At 39.6% G+C, this 17,356-nt stretch overlaps 1 protein-coding gene across 1 annotated transcript in view; it reads left to right on the forward strand.

Moving 5' to 3' along the window:
• The first annotated feature begins 4,758 nt into the window (after positions 1-4,758).
• LOC150099888 (proline-rich protein PRCC) overlaps positions 4,759-17,356 on the forward strand; it is a 68,240-nt gene continuing 55,642 nt past the window's right edge. The window contains exon 1 of the mRNA XM_090402693.1: positions 4,759-5,425. Coding sequence (XP_090258819.1) covers positions 4,940-5,425 — 486 coding nt within the window. The 5' untranslated portion in view covers positions 4,759-4,939. The remainder of the gene's footprint in view (positions 5,426-17,356) is intronic.

A 17,356-nucleotide genomic window follows, 5' to 3' on the forward strand; every position in this document is an offset into this window, starting at 1 on the left:
AAAAAGTTTTGAAAATTAAAATGCCATGATGTTAGAAGGGCATTAAAATTCAGAGAGATATACATCTTGAACATAACATGCCAGACATCATTATAGTCGAACAACAATGTGTGTGGTTTATTGACGTGGCAATTTCAGAACAGTGTAGGAGAAAGAAAAGTGAATGAAAAACTGATCAAGTATATAGGGATCTGTAGATTGAAATTCAACGACCGAAAGAAAGCGACAACAGTTAACTATCACAGGTGCGCTAGAAACAATACCAAGAACATTTATTAAACATGAGGAAAATTTAAGCCTTCCACCAGTGGTGGCTTGTATATAAGCACTGCGCACTCCCAAGGAAAAAACGAAAACATTAAATTTTATTTGTGTTTATAAATAATAGCAATGCTTAAAACATTATAAAAATGCAATAGAGCATGTTAAAGGTTACAGTTTATGTTTCGGCATTGAGTGAATAGTTAACAATTGGAATTGTTCGATTAACGCTTTAGATTACGAAACAAATGCACTGCGATCTAACGCAGTGTTGGAATTATAATGTTCGGTCAGTTGCGGCTAGACTTGCCGATATTCGTTTGTACTTGTCACTGTATGTAACAAGTGAATCCGACACTGCTCAACGAGCAGTGTTGCTACAGATAAAGTATATGTTTGTGCGCGTTATTTCTGCAAGATTCGAAACTTTTATTATTGGCGTGTGTTCCTGGTGAGAGTGAACTATTTTTGGCAAAAATCCACACACGAATAATAAAAGTTTAGTATCCCACAGATACAGCTCGCGCAAGCATACAATTTATCTGTAGCGATACTGTTCAACTAGCAGTGTCCGATTCACTTGTTACATTCAATGACAATTCAGCCGAATATCGGCGAGTCTCAAAATTCTCTAAGTAGGTAAATTTACATATTCTCGAATATGCAAATTTACTTATTAATAAATTGATTACTGATTAGGAAAAAATGAATTATTTTTTTTTATTTTGTATATGCAGCACCCTCACTTAAAATTTCTCCAGCCGCCACTGCCTTCCAAATAAAACACCATCTCAATTCTAGAAAACTGCACTTTTAAGGATATCTCACATTTTATAATGATATGTAATTATTCATAGCCATTTGGTTAAGACCCGAATTGGAGCGATTTGGCAGTCAAAGATTTCATTATTATATATTTCATGTTTCTTGTTACTCTTTGACTGTGTCTTCTGTTAACTGAATATAATAATAATAATAATAATCAAAAAAAAATCAGCTAACGCCTTTTTATTCCCGTATACGGGGAGTAGGCGAGGCCATTTAGCCCTATCTAACTCTGGAGACTGAGTGGGCAGTTTAATCTCCACTGGTACCAATCAGAGATAGATGGCCCAAGGCTATCATAATTAAACTACACACAGTGAAGAGAGATGGCTCAAATGTGCCGCCATCTCGTGGTCCCTAACCCTAACACAATATATTTAATGTCTGAAATAATGTGGGTTCTACGGTCGATTTTCTTGAGTTTACAGGACGAAAAACCCGAGTTTCCGGGAGGAAAAACCTGCTTGCCCGTGCCAGAAATCGACTAACTCGGGAACCGGTCGAAAAAAGGCTTAGAAAAATTTCCTCTAGTCGCCGACTAACTCGAAACCAAGTGTTCCTTCGTGCAGTCAAGCGCCGTGGTATGCAAACGCTACATCCACTGAGCTACACAACAACAACAACAACAACAACAACAACAACAACAACAACAACAACAACAACAACAACAACAACAACAACAATAATAATAATGCATGTGTCACTCAGTGGAATTATCGTTTATACTGTACAGTGCTGGGCTGTCTGAAGAAAGGCCTAGGTTCAATTCTAGTCGCCCAGTATACGAACATTTTTTAAACTCTTCTTCGACAGGTTCCGAGTTAGTCTAACTTTTGTATCGCAACGTTTTTTTTCTCTCGGAAACTTGTTTTTTTTTGTCCTGTAAACTGAAGAAAATTGACTGTAGAATTCAAATCTTTACAGACAATAACATTTCATGCTAGGTGTAGGGACCACGAGATGGTACACTTGTAAGTTGCCTGTTCATCGGATGTCTCCAAATGAGAGTCTTTGGCCAACTATTTCTGATTGGCTTTCCGTGGAGACTGAACTGTCCACACAGTCTCCAAAAGTTAGGTTGGGATAAAATGATCTAACATACTCCTTGCTTCATATAGAGAAGAAATTCAATTGATGATAAAGAAAAAAATACGTATTGAAATAGCCTATGATAAGGCAATTCAAAAGCAAAAATGCACACATAATACATGTCGTTAGAAAGGAAATGGAAATATTTTCAAGGAAGAAAAATATTTAAAAATAGCTTTTGAGCCTATGAAAGTGGATTTGCATGCCTGAATGCTAGGTCGAACTTATAACGCACTTTCTTTGAGCAGCCTAGTATTGCGGCATGCAAACGCCACTTTCACTGTGCCAGTCCCCTGACTGCCCAGTCCCTGAGAGTAAGACAGGGCAGTTTTTGAACAATTTGAGCAATAGATATTCCTGAAACATGGTATCCTGTGACAACGCTTCTTCCCATCTATATCAGATGCCTTCTTACAACCATTCCACCCTCAGACAGTTGCACCAACTTGAGGGCATTAAACCCCAGTACTAATTGGAGGAATTTGATGCTCCCAAGTTAGTGCACCTGTCTCAATGTGGAATGGACGTGAGAAGGCCACAGCTGGAGTTGCAAATAAACGTTGTGATAGGATGCCATGTTGTAGAAACATCCAGAGCAGTAACATGGAAACAGCCAAAGTAAATACAACTGATATAAAACAATAAAAAGAAATAACAGTTATAAAAAATACTAAAAACATATCAGAATATCACAGACACCATTACCAAGAACAAGCAATATACAGTACTACCAAATACCTCTATCCTGTGCATGTTTCCCATTGAAAACTGCTGAATTTTCCTTCACGAAATTCGGTGTTTTGTGCTGCAAAACTGATAAATCGAATGTAAGACATTTAATTAACAGTCAATATACTGTCTTAAAAGTCTTAGTTGCTTCTATCATCATTCTAACAACCGAATCCAATCCTCTAAATTTTAAAGGATTGGATTCAGTTTAGAGTCTAAAATTTCATTACTTTCTGCATGCACTTTTGTCAACATTTCTTTCAATCAAAATTTGAATCTTCTTCTTCTTCTTTCACTCTGCTTTATCCCATGTTAAACGGGGTCGGCGCACCAATCTTTAACCTTCCTCTTCCAAGTTCTCCGGTCCAGGGCATCCTTCGGACTCCATCTTTTCTCCCTAAGATCCTCTGTCATCTTATCCCTCCATCTGAGCTTGGGCCTGCCTCTTTTCCTCCTTCACTTCAACTCCATATACTCCACTCGTTTACCAACATACTCCTCAACCTTCCTCTCAACATGTCCAAACCACCCTCAGCCTACTTTCTTGTATCTTCTTGCCAGTTGGTCCCATCTTAACCGTCCCTCTGATGTAGTCATTCATTATCCTGTCCTTCTTTGTCACACCACTAATCCATCTCAACATCCGCATCTCTGCTACCTCCATCTTCCTCTCCTGTGCCTTGGTTATAGGCCACGTCTCCACACCATGGAGCATCGCTGGCCTCACCACCATCTTATAGAACTTTCCTTTCCTCTTACAACTCACTCTCTTTTCGCACAGGACCCCGCTCATCTTCCTCCAATTCATCCAACTGCATGTTATTCGGTGCTGTATTTCCTCATCCAGGTCACCATTCCTCTCGACAACCGACCCAAGGTACTTGAATTTCTTCCCTGAAATTAGCCTTTCAACCTGGAGTCGTATGACGATATGCACGTCACTCCCCGTTGACATATATTCAGTCTTCACCCGGCTAATTCTCATGCCGCTCTCCTCCAATGCCTTTCTCCACTCTTCCAGGGTATTTTCAAGCTTCTCTCGGGATGATTCGCATAGAACAATGTCATCGGCAAACAGCATGCTCCATGGTGCCTCCATCTTGACATCCTCCACTAGTACATCCATGACCAGGTCAAAGAGGTAGGGGCTCAGAGCTGACCCTTGGTGTAGCCCTATGACAATAGGGAACCCTTCTGTCATGCCGACACTAGACCTGACCTGAGTTTCTGTTCCCTCATACATCTCCTTCACCAACCTCACGTACTTCTCCGACACCCCCTTCTTCCTCATACACGTCCATACCTCCTGCCTGGCCACTCTCTTGTATGCCTTTTCCAGATCTATAAACACCATGTGCAGATCCACTTGCATCTCTCTATATTTCTCCATTAATCGCCTTAGCGCAAATATCGCATCCGTTGTCCCTCTTCCTGGCATAAATCCAAACTGCTCCTCACCAATTTTCGTTTCCTGCCGTAACCTTGCTTCAATTACTCTTTCCCATATTTTTAAAGTGTGTGACATCAGCTTGATTCCTCTATGGTTGTCACAGTCCTGAACATCTCCTCTTCCTTTGTAGATTGGGACGAGAATACTTTTCCTCCATTCCTCTGGTATCTTTTCCTGTTGGGATATTTTACACATCAAATCCCATAACATATCCACGCCCTCACTGCCGAAACTTTTCCATAATTCCCTAGGTATCTGGTCTGCTCCCGCAGTCTTTCCATTCTTCATTTTTCTCAGTACCCAAAATTTCAATACATTTAATTAAATGGAATTCGTATCGCGCCGCTCTGTGTTATGTAATGAAACTACGTATGTGCGATGTTTATTATACATTGTAACTTTAATACGGTACTAAGTAAGGTGTGTGTAATTTTGTCCTACATTTAAATGTGCAAAATTGAAATATCTGATTATGTTGCTGTGTTTGAACCGCATATCATGGAGATACAGAAATAGATACTCAGTGTAAATTTGTTAATTTTCAAAGTTGCTTATTTATTTATTAATTTATTTTTTTCTCTAAGCATGTCCCTCGTCGCCTATGGTAGTAGTGATGAGAGTGAGAATGACGATGACGAATTGTCTACCCAGAATGGTGAAAGTGTTGTTTTAAAAGAATCTGAACCCAGTGAGTATGTAGAGTGTGTAACGGAAAGTAGTTCTCTGAAAACTGTTGTCGATGGCAGTAAGATTGGAGGAGGAAGGTCCCTGGCCTCTTGTTTACCTCCACCTAAAGTATGTCCCAATACGGAACCAAGTCAGTCGTTAAACAGGCATCATTCTAGCATTTCGGCGGAGAAAAAAAGTTTGCAGAAAAATGATGTACAGGAATCATCGGGGCTTTTTATAACCCTGCCTCCACCAAAGTCAACAAATTTATGTAATGAAATTATGCCATCATGCACTGTAATAAATAATGAAACTACTACCGATAATAGTCTCGTTACTTCAAGCATTTCAAAGAAAACACTGAAACAACCGGTAAAAATTGCTGTGCCTTCTTTAAATGAGGTGAGTTGACATTTTTGAAATTTCGCATATGTAATTATATGTATGTGTGTGTATGTACACACAATCCTGCCAAAATTATGGGTTGCGTGCAGATATAAAAAAAATTCATTGACTGTAAATATCATGTGACACCTTTTGGCCTTCATAACTGCATGAGGGATGCAATTATGCGACAACTGTCCTTCAATATAATATATACATATATATGAGTGTATGTGTACATGCATAATCCTGCCTAAATGATGTGTTTGCATGCAGATAATATAAACCAAACTAATCATTGACAAAAGCACTTGCTACTTTTGCCCTTATGCAGCTATGTGACAACTATCCTTCAATAATATCCCTTAACATCTGTGATCGGACAGTAAGAGACATTTCTTATCTTTGTACTAGCATCGTCTTTTGGTTTAAGCCAGTATTAGAATTTTGGTTTAAGCCAGTATTAGAATTTTGGTTTAAGCCAGATTAGAATGCAACATATTTGGCAAATCCTACATTGTCAACCCTTCCTTGTTCATACTGCATCCAAGTAGATACTGCAAATGGGATGCACCGCAAGATGTAGTCAGATGTTCTGTTTAGTTCACCTCACTTCATTCCTTAATAAGATATCTTAATTTTTTCTTTTCATGACATTTCATGTCTCACACTCAAGGGCAACAAATGCTGCAGTTATAAAATTTTGCATAGTTTATCTCATATTTGTTTGTCCTTGAGTTATTTCTCAGTCATTTGTTTTTGTCATCTTTTATTCTTTCCCTCCATCTTATTTTAGACCACTCCATTAATTTTAATGCATTGATTGTATTATTGTGTTACTCTGTTAAATAGGCAACTGTAAAGTTAGACAAGTTTTTAATGTCACAATAAAGTTTCAGATGCCCAAAAATTATTATCTTGGCTTAATCCTTGATCCAAGTGTAAACAAACAATGTTTGTGCATGAAGTATCTTTACGACTGGCTACTTGTATGTAGAGGCTAATAATTTCGTATCAATTCCTTAGTAACCCATAATGCAAAACACACAGTTTTCGATGTGCATAATGGGAAGGGCCGTTACCCAGACCAGTTTTGACCTTTATTGAGGTATGTTTAAGTGCAGGGATATCTTTCCAAAAACTGAGTGATCTACAAGATCACTATAAATCTCATTGAGTGACCATAAAGGATCACTACTAAACTCATTACTCCTAACCTAAATCATTCCAGGACTGGACAGGAGACTCAGCAGTGGTTGTAGATCCTCTCTACTCCTTAGGAAGTAAGCAAACCCAATGATAAGCATTAGTGTTATCAGTGGAATCTAGACCCAGAAGAGACAACAAGGCATGAAGTAATGCAGAAATCATATATATTATCCATATACAAGTAATCAAAAGGTGTCACAACTTATCAAAATGCTCTGGATTAGAGATAAACGTTGAAAGTTTTTTCACTTGATTATATTGTAAATTAAATATTCCAAGAAATTATATTCTTGGTGTAATCCTTTATCCAAGTGTAAGCAAACATTATTTGTGTGTGAAATATCTTCGTGACTGGGCTACTTGTATATTGAGGCTCATGTCTTCACATCGTTCCCATAAAGCAAAGTACATACTGTTTGCTTACACTTGGATAAGTGTGTAAGCAAAGGATTTAATTTAATCCTTGGATAAAGGATTTAACCAAGAATATAATTTCTCGGCATCTTTAATAAATTTGTAGCATAACCAAGTGAAAAACTTTCAACATGTATCTATAATCCAGAGTATCTTGTTAATAAGGTGTGACACCTATTGACTACTTGTATATGGATAATATATGATTTCTGCATTACTTCAACCTTGGTATCTCTTCTGGGTTTTTTCTTCTGTTATTTCTTCTAGCTTTGCTTACCTCCTGGAGAGCAGAGAGGATCTACTCAATGGGAGGGGGGGGGGGGCTGCTTTTCACTGGGTGGAACCACTGCTGAGCTTCCTGTCCTGGAGTGATTCAGAGCAGGAGTAATAGGTTTAGTAATGATTCTCTAAGATCACTTAGTGAGGTTTAGAAAGATCTTATAGATCACTCGGAGTTTTTGGACTTCTGTATTTAAAATACCTCAATAACTGGCTTGTGTAGTGGCTCTTCTCATCATTATACACATTTAAAAGGGTGTGATACTTCACAACTGGGCTACTTGTATATATCATGCACAAACATTGTTTGTTTACACTTGAATCTCGGATTAAACCAAGAACATAATTTCTTGGCATCTTTAATATATAGTATAATCAAGCGAAAAAACTTTCCACATAATGAAGTTTATTTATTTGTATTATTATTTTTACCTCAAGGGCTCACTTTAGTGAGTTCGGGCATGGCAAACCCGAGGTACCAGATGCTGGACCATGTCTTACTTCATGTAATATACATCTGTTATATTATTCTGTGGACTGGTCCCCCCCCTTCTTTCTTTGCTTCTTTCTCCTCTCCTTGCTCATTCCCCCTGATGCTATTAGATTATTCGAGGGCTGGGGTGAATCTTTCCTATCTTGCTAAGTTGTCTTATGCAGCCACCGAAGGAGGCAAGCTAGCCTCAATAGGTGCTGGTCCCAACCCCGGATAAATGGCGAGGGTTGATGTCAGGAAGAGCATCTGGTCATAAAACTTCACTGCCAGCTCTTGCTATGATATGAGCCAAAGAGAAAATGATATAAGGGCCAGGGCGTACCCCTTAAGTGACGCGCAGCCGCATCGCCCTACAGCTGTGAGAAGTGGACGAGGGCTACCGCATCAAGGGCAGGTGTGTTTAAAGAAGCGAGCCCAGCAGGTGGAGAGGATGTTGCGAGTGGGAACACTGAATGTTGAAAGCATGACTGGAAGGGGAAGAGAGGTGGCAGACATAATGAGGAAGAGGAAGTTGAACATTTTATGTGTGCAGGAGACAAGGTAGAAGGGGGGGAAAGGCAAAGGAACTGGGAGATGGATGTAAATTGTTCTACTCTAGAGCGAATAACAGGGGAAGAAATGGTGTAGGAATTGGTGTGTGGCAGAATGAAGGGCGAAGTACTGGAAGTGGGTAGAAGGAACGACAGGATCATGCAAATGAAATTGGGTCTTGGAGAAGAGCAAGTGGTCGTATTATGTGTATATGCCCTGCAAGTTGGCTGTACAGCAGAGGAAAAAGATGAGTTCTGGAATGTGTTAGATGAAGAAATGAGGGAACTGGAAGAAAACGAGATGGTGATTGTCGGAGGAGACTTGAACAGACACATAGGGAGACAGAATAGAGACTGTGAAAGGGTGCATTGTAGCCACGGATTGGGGATGATGAACCAGGAAGGAGAGAGGGTTGTGGACTTTGCAGTAGCGTTTGATCTGGCAATTGTGAACTCGTTTTTCTACAAGAGGGAACATTTAATAACATTTAGGAGTGGTAACAACAATTCACAAATTGACTACATTTTGACTAGAAGAAAACATCTTAAAGTTGTGACAAATTGTAAAGTAATTCCAACAGATCAAGTGGCACACCAACACTGACTGTTGTGCGCAGACTTTAAAATAAGATCGAAGATAAGAACCTCTGGAAGCCATGGGATGAAGACAGTTAAGTGGTTTCGCTTAAAAGAAGAGAGTGTGAGGAATTGTTTTAGGGAGAGGGTGTTAGAGAGGATTTCGGGTGGACTGAAAAGTGTACAAGATTGGTGGAAACATAATTCAAAAGTAATCCTGAGCTATGCAATCGAGGTGCTTGGTGAGACATCTGGAAATATTAGAGAGCAGAAGGAGGGTTGGTGGTGGAATAATAATGTACAAGTGGCAGTGACAGCTAAGAGGAAGGCAAAGCAGAAGTGGGATGAGTCAAGAGTGAAAGAGGACAGAGAGGTGTACAGAGAGAGAAAGCAAGAAGCCAAGAGAGTCGTGGCACAGGCGAAGGACATGGCATATCAAGATCTGTATGATCAATTAGAAACAAAGGAAGGATAGAGAAAAATTGACCAACTAGTGAAATGTAGAAATACAGCAGCGAAGGACATCTTACATGTGAGGCAGATCAAAGATGCTGAAGGAAGAGAATTATGGAGGGATGTGGATATAAGAAACAGATGGAGAATATACTTTGAGGGACTTTTGAATGAGGAAAATGCAAGGACTCACAGAGAAGATGAGCAGCCTTCTGAGGGGATGGTGCAGAACATCAGTAGAGTGGAAGTGATGGAGGCCATGAAGAGGATGAATAATGGAAAATCGGTGGGCCCCGACAGGATTCCAGTAGAGGCATGGAAGGCACTGGGGGAAGAGGGAATTGACCTGCTGTGGGACCTGTTCATGAAAGTTTGCCAACAGGAAAATATACCCGAGGAATGGAGGGAGAGTACTCTTGTCCCCATCTACAAGGGTAAAGGGGATGCACAAGACTGTAAAAATTACAGCGGAATAAAGTTGATGTCCCTCACAATGAAAATCCTAGAAAGGGTTCTTGATGGAAGATTGAGGAAGAAGGTGGAGATTGCAAAGGAACAATTTGACTTCATGCCCGGTAGATCAACAACAGATGCTATATTTGGGTTACGGCAGATGATGGAAAAGTTTTGAGAGAAACAACGGGAGCTACATCTGGCATTTATTGATCTAGAGAAAGCATATGATAGAGTGCAAAGGCAGGAAGTATGGAGGTGTCTGAGGGAGAAGAAAGTTCCGAAGAAATATGTCAGGTTGGCGTGCGAGATGTATAGAAATGTGAAGACAAGTGTTCGGACCTGTCTGGGACAGACAGAAAGTTTTCAAGTAACAGTTGGCTTGCATCAAGGGTCAGCATTAAGTCCGTTTCTGTTTAACATTGTGACGGAGGAGGTGAGAGAAGATGCACCTTGGGCAATGTTGTATGCAGATGACACTTTGCTATGTGCAGATTCAAGAGAAGAAGCAGGAACTAAATTGGAAAGATGGAGAAAAGTACTGGAAGAGAGAGGTATGAGACTGAGCAGAAGTAAGACAGAGTATATGTGTTGCACAGTGGGCGGCAGGCAGGAGACAGATCTGGAGCTGGAAGGAAATGTCATCAGGAAGGTGAGGGACTTTAGATACTTAGGTTCAACAGTGGAGGAAGATGGAGGAGCTGAGAAGGAAGTGGGATGCAGGATACATGCGGGTTGGAGGAACTGGAGGGAGATGACTGGAGTGTTATGTGATGAGGGTGCCGATCAATGTGAAAGGCAAAATCTATAGGACAGTTGTGAGGCCAGCTATAACAGTATGCTATAGAAACTGTGGCCCTGAGGAAAAATAACATCAGCAGGATGGAAGTAGCAGAGATGAGAATGCTTAGGTGGATGTGTGGTGTGACCAGAAAGGATTGTCTGAGAAATGACTATGTGAGGGGAACAGTGAAAGTTACAAACTTAGGAGCGAAGATACAGGAGGCAAGGTTGAGATGGTTTGGTCATGTGATGAGGAAGAAGGATGAATATGTAGGAAGAAGGGTCATGCAGATGGATGTGCAAGGAAGGAGGAAGTGTGGGCGGCCAAAGAAGAGATGGAGAGAGCTGGTAGAAGAGCACCTGAGGATGAAGAACTTGGATGTCGTGACAGTCCAAGACAGGAGGATGTGGAGGAGACTCATCATCAACAGTGACCCCATTTAAGTGGGAGAAGCTGCAGAAGAAGAAGAATTATTTTTATGCTGCTCCCAACAATGAAAGGTTATTTGCAAACCTATAGCACATTTTTGTACTATAGAAGGATTTTTTTTTTCTGTTTTTATATATTTCTTACGTAGTTCAGAAACCCTGCTGTAGAGACCAAACATGGAACTTTTTCAAGCTACTTCTGTCCTCCAATAAGTGGCACAGTGGTCTCATATCGGACAATGAAAATCACACCAAGCCCTCGGTGGGATTCTAATTCGTATCTTGCTGGTTTGAGAGCAGGTACACTAACCACTTAGCCAGCCAGGTTGACAAGACATGTATTCACAAGAATATAATAATTTTATTACTGCAAATATTTTGACGAGAAAGTAACTGGTCATCATCATCAATATACAAGCATAATTTCAAGGTGAAGCTAGAACAAAGAATGTTACTCCTATTTATAGAGCTGAGCCATATGCCAGAATGCACATAGTAAGTAAGATTACAAGTAAGGCCTAGAATTTAAAATTAAGTGACTTGAAATTAAATTTAATTTAGATAATGAAATGAATGACACATCATTATATTAATTAAATTTTCTTAAAAAAAATTAAATTGATTAAATACAGGGGAAGAAACATGCTATTAGTTGCCATTTATGAGGATGAGACTACCAAGTCTTGGCAATTGGGATGCAGTCATTCTGATTTAGCACTCTCTTTAAATAACTGCTCAAACTTTAACCTGCACCGATGTAAAAGGTGAGTATTGGAACACAGGATATATCATGGTCATTGTTCACTCCATGCTGATGAAGGCAAATTTTTGCTGGCTTATTGTTGCTGATATAAGCTTGGTGGTGTTGTAGTCATGTTTTAACAAAATGTCCTGTTTGTCCAAAGTATGAGCAGAGGTATTCACACTGAACTTGGTAAACACAAGGGAGGGAGAGGGAGGTTGTTTATCTTTCATGGATTTTTTTTTTTTAATATATCTGATCCACACATGAAAGGCCAAATGACATACAGCACATTAGTGCTGTATGTCATTTGGCCTTTCATGTGTGGATCAGATATATTAAAAAAAAAAATCCATGCCCCCATACAGCACATTAGTGCTGTATGGGGGCTAGAGGAATAGAAGAAAGGAGGAATATGTTCACATTTTTCTTGAACAGCTGAGGATTCTATTCTGTTCCAATGGACAGTAGATGAAATGAAAGAGGAGGCAGTGAAGTTGGTTCACTGAGTTTCAAGATAGATTATAAATGGGTTTTGGTTAGCAGTGGCTCTTGTTTTTATGAATTCGGAGGAGAATGCAGGAATAATAGTGGCCAATTCAGCAGAGCACTGTTCATGAAAGTATCTGTAGAAGAATCACAAGGTAGAAACTGAACGTCTATGAGAAAGGGATTGAAGTGAACATGTGAGAGAGGGGTCATTGATTAGATGGATTGCCCTCTTCTGGACAGAATTGAGCCATCTTAGTAAGGATTTTGTTGAACCACCCTAAATATGGGTGCAATATTCAATGGCTAGGCAGATTTGGGCTTTGTTTAGAGTTAGCAGGTGTGGAGTAGTGTCTTGTGTAAAAAAAGTACATGAAGTTTTTTGGTGGCTGCAGAAGCTATAATTGAAATGTGGTTGTGCCAGGAAAGATTTGAGGTGCAGGTCAGAAGAGAAATCTGATCATGCTTGGATATCTCAATATTACTGTAGGTAAGGAGAGGCATTTGAGCTCTTTCTTGTGAGAGATCAGGCAGGACTGAATTTTGGTGGCATCGAAGTTTACAAAGTTGTCCTTGCCCCACTGAGATATAGCTAAGAGATCTGAGTTCAGGTTGCTGGTTGTGGTAGATCTTGGGGATTCTAATACTTGAGCACTACAAGGTTTGTTGAATGAAAAGGAGGAATGGAGTGTACTGTCATGAGCAAAACTATGGATAGGATTGGAAATCTGAGAGAGGAGGTCATTTATATACAAGACCAAGAAAGCAGGTGAAAAAACAGAAACCTGGGGTATTTTTTTTCCCCTATTTTCCCCTGCATTGGTTGGAAAATCAGAAGAGTAAACTGTCCACCATGACACGTAATGAGTGAGTGATCAATGAGAAAGTTGGCAATCCAGTTGAGGAGTGAGGAAGGCAGATCATAAGATGGCAGGTTGTTGATTAGGTCCCTGTGCCAAACCCAATCAAAGAATGCCTTTGAAATGTTGAGGGAAACCACGTGAGTTTCTCCAAATTTATGGTAACCAAGTGACAGTTTTCTTGATAGGGAAAATGTAGGAACTAAATTGTATCTTTTCAGGATCTTAGCAATTTTCTCAGAGATACCTGCAATGTATGGGATAAGGACTTGCTGTTCAGGTTCAGGATTCTTGGGGATGGGCTTATAAGAATCCAAGATGCATTTAAACTTCTTTGAGATCAAGCCATTCTGTAGCATGATGCATTGGATGGTGCTCAATTCTTGTTGGAGAGCTTGGGAATTGGAGCAGATAACACACTATGTTGAACAAAGATTTGAAGATGTCTAATTTTTGAGATAGATTGTATGCTGAATCTTATATGTAGCAGCCTTTGAACGTAGGTTTATGGTGAACAGAAGTAGCAACTATTCCAGAGGGGATATAGGAAAACAGGATGTTCAAGAAAGCTATTTTTCTGATTTTCTGTTCTTTTTTTTTTTCATAGTGATGTTAATGCATAGATGAAAGCTGCTGATTTTGGTTAAAAAGGTAGGCAGAGATTCTTCTGAGTCTGGCCAAATATCTACATATTGAGCCCAAAAGGAAAGTTTTTATTATTATTAAGAGAGACCTCCAGGGAGGTCTCTCTTAATAATCCAGGGAGAGACTTGTCGAGGGAGGCCACATATTACACACACCAGCTATCGTACTTATTCTTGAATTCATTTACACTGCTTGCACTCACAACATCCAATGGCAATCCATTCCAATCATGCACCACCCTCTGATAGAAAAATCTAGCCCTCACACCCTTCTTGGCAGCCTTCATTCTCGGCTTCCAAAGATGCCCTCTTGTCCTTTCCCCACCCTCTATAAATTAAAAAATTCCATCAATCGAAATCCTGTATGACCCTTTCAGAAGTTTGTTAGTCTCATTCATATCACCCTTCTTTCCCCTGTTTGCTAGTGTCTTTAGTCTACAAATTCTCAATCTGTTTTCATAATCAGTATTCCACAATCCCGATATCATTTTTAACACTCTCCTTTGTACTCTGTCCAATATATCAGAATCACAACGGAAACCAGGAGATCAGACCTCTTCACAATAGTCCAAGTGAGATTTTATCAAGGCCTTGTAAAGAGGCAAAATAACATACTTATCTTTACGTGTGGACATTTGTTTCAGCATTGCAATTATCTTTTGAGTTGTATTTGCAATCTTTGCCACATGGCTCCTAAACATCAACTTCCTATCTACTAACACTCCAAGATCCCTAGTCTCATCAATTTCTTCTAGCCTAATCCCAACAATATAATACGACATGCCCATGCCCACAATTCCAGCCTATTCAAATCAATCTGCGAAGACTGCATATCAGCAGCATTCCTGATTACCCTACCTATCTTTCTACCTATCTATCATCATCAGCAAATAATTGTATGTTGCTTGTCAAATTCTTCCCAATATCATTAATGTACAGATTGAGTAACAGTGGACCAAGCACTGATTCTTGTGGTACACCACTTGTTACCTTAAACCTTGCAGACTCAGATCCCCATATACCACTTTTTGATATGTCAGTCAGCCATCCTCTTATCCATGCTAATATTGTATAACCTAAACCCATTTTCTCCAATTTATGCAGCAGTCTGCCATGCTGTATTCTGTCAAAAGCCTTAGCAAAATCCAAAAGTATCATGGTGTATCCATTCCTCTTGTCTAGTTCAATGGTAACATTGTTATAGAATGTGAGCAAGTTGCTAAAACATGACATTCTCTTAGTAAACCCATATTCATTGCAAAGTAGAGATTCAATGTCAACCCATTTCTGAATGTGGGCCCTAACCAATTTTTCCAAAATCTTCACCACCACTCCTGAGATACTAATTGTCGATAGTTGAATACATCGGTCTTTGCACCACCCTTGTGCAATGGAATTACCATACATTCCTTCCATTCCTGCAGAATCTTCCCTGTTCTGAGACTCATATTAAACAGCCTGGTCAAAGGAATAGCCAGTTCAGTTGAATGCTCTTTTAGCACAAGTGCTGATATCTCATCAGTCCCTATTGCTGAATTCTTATTCAGTTTGTGCAACAGTTCTAATACCTCGACATTACACACCTGCGGTTCTTCATCTAGTGAAGAGGTAACAGTGAGCTGAATGTTGCGTTCACCAAGTTGATAGCTTTTAACAAAATGGGCACTCATTAACTGAACAACCTCTTCTGCATCTGTAACCCTCATGCCATCTGGATTTAGAAGAGTTATTCTTTCATATTCATTCTTTCTTTTACTTGCAGCATATTGACAGAATTCTTGTGGGTTGTCTTTAGCACGCAGAGCCAGTTTATTTTCATAATCAGACTTTGCTTTCTGTACAACAGTTGTGACTATTCTAGCCTGCTGCTTATAACGTTCATAATGGACGTCATCCTTATGCAAACGGTATTCCTTCCACATCATCCTTTTCTTACGAATCTCTTGCTTAATAAGATTGCACATCCATTTGACTCCTACTCTATTTATTCTTCGAACTCTCAGGACACACACTAATATTGCATCATTTAAGTATTGTTTAAATGCTTCCTTTGCACTGTCAATATTCTTTCCCTCCAGCAACTGATCCCATTCCACTGAACTCAGTATACTCCTCAGTTGGTCATAATTTCCTACTTCGAAGTTCAGCATGCAACCTTCTCTGAATGGAACATTCATAAACTTAGTCACTTCCCAAGTGAGTCAGTCCAATTGGTGACAGTGATCATGCAGTGAGTACTGCATGATCACTGTCACCAATTGGAGGCAGAATAGTTATCTCTTTAACTGAAATGCCCTCTGACACTATAATCAAATCTAACACTCTTTGACCTTGAGTTCCTTCTGTCACATGCTGCTTGAGGAAGTTGTCCAGCAACAGCTCAATAAATGCATTTTCATTCTTCTCATGAGATTCTACTGATACCCAATCAATATTTGGATAATTAAAGTCTCCCATTATGATTACGCTTTTCGTGCTCACCTTTTCTATTTGGTGATGCATTTCTTCATCACCAGCAACAGATCCACTAGATCTGTAACAACACCCCACTATGTAATTTGTCTTGTTAGATTCCAGAGATGACCTCACACCAGATGGCTTCAAACTCACTGCCACATGAAATATTGTTAGTAGTATTACTACAGTCATAGGTCTCAAATCTAACTGGAGTTAAGTCATCCAATATCATTAGCAGCATGCCCCCTCCTTGCCTATCCACTCCATCCTTCCTAAAAATACTGTACCCATGACACTCGATACCAGTTAGTAGGTATGATTCTGATAACCAGGTCTCACTAATTACTACAATCTGAGGTTGCAACATATTGACTAAGGCAACAAACTCTTCCCCTTTATTTCTGATACTCCTAGCATTCATGTACAGACATAATGATCTACAATAAATTTAGTTTAATCCTTTATCCAAGTGTAAGCAAACAAAGTTTGCACCTGAAAATATCTTCAGCACTGAGGTAAGGTGGTACAGCACCAGGCAACTCGCAGCGAAGGTGGACCAAGCTCTCATTACTCCTAGTCTCAGTATCTCCCATAATGCAAAGGACATCTCCTTGCGGACATGTATACTGCTATGCATTAAGGGAAGGGCCACAACCCAGATTGGTTTCGACCTTTATTGAGATCTCGTCAGTGGGAGGCAGACCCAAATGTGGAGATACTAAGGCAGAAGCAATAGGAGATGTCATATTTACCTATACAAGTTGCCAACAGGTGTACCACCTTATTATTGAATTACTCCAGATTTAGAGAAAGATGATGGAAGTTTATTTTGCACTGGTTAGACTATAATAAATTTAATCCTACTAAATCAGAAATCTGTGTTTTTACTATTAATAACCACCTGAAAAAGTGGAGACCAAAGATTAAGCTAAACAGTCAACTAATTACATTTAATGAAAACCCCAAATACCTTGGAGTTACTCTGGATCCATCACTAAGCTTCAATAAACATATCAACAATGTTGCAGTCAGAGCAAAAAAATATCATGAAAAGTATCTCAGGTAAAGAGTGGGGAGCCAATGCTAAAATCTTATGTCACATATACCTCTATTATCCATCCCATAATGGAATATGCTT

Source organism: Typopeltis vanoorti, chromosome 13, assembly GCF_054136105.1.
Source record: "Typopeltis vanoorti isolate ZY-2024b chromosome 13, IOZ_Tvanoo_1.0, whole genome shotgun sequence".
Taxonomy (NCBI): Eukaryota; Metazoa; Arthropoda; class Arachnida; order Uropygi; family Thelyphonidae; genus Typopeltis; species Typopeltis vanoorti.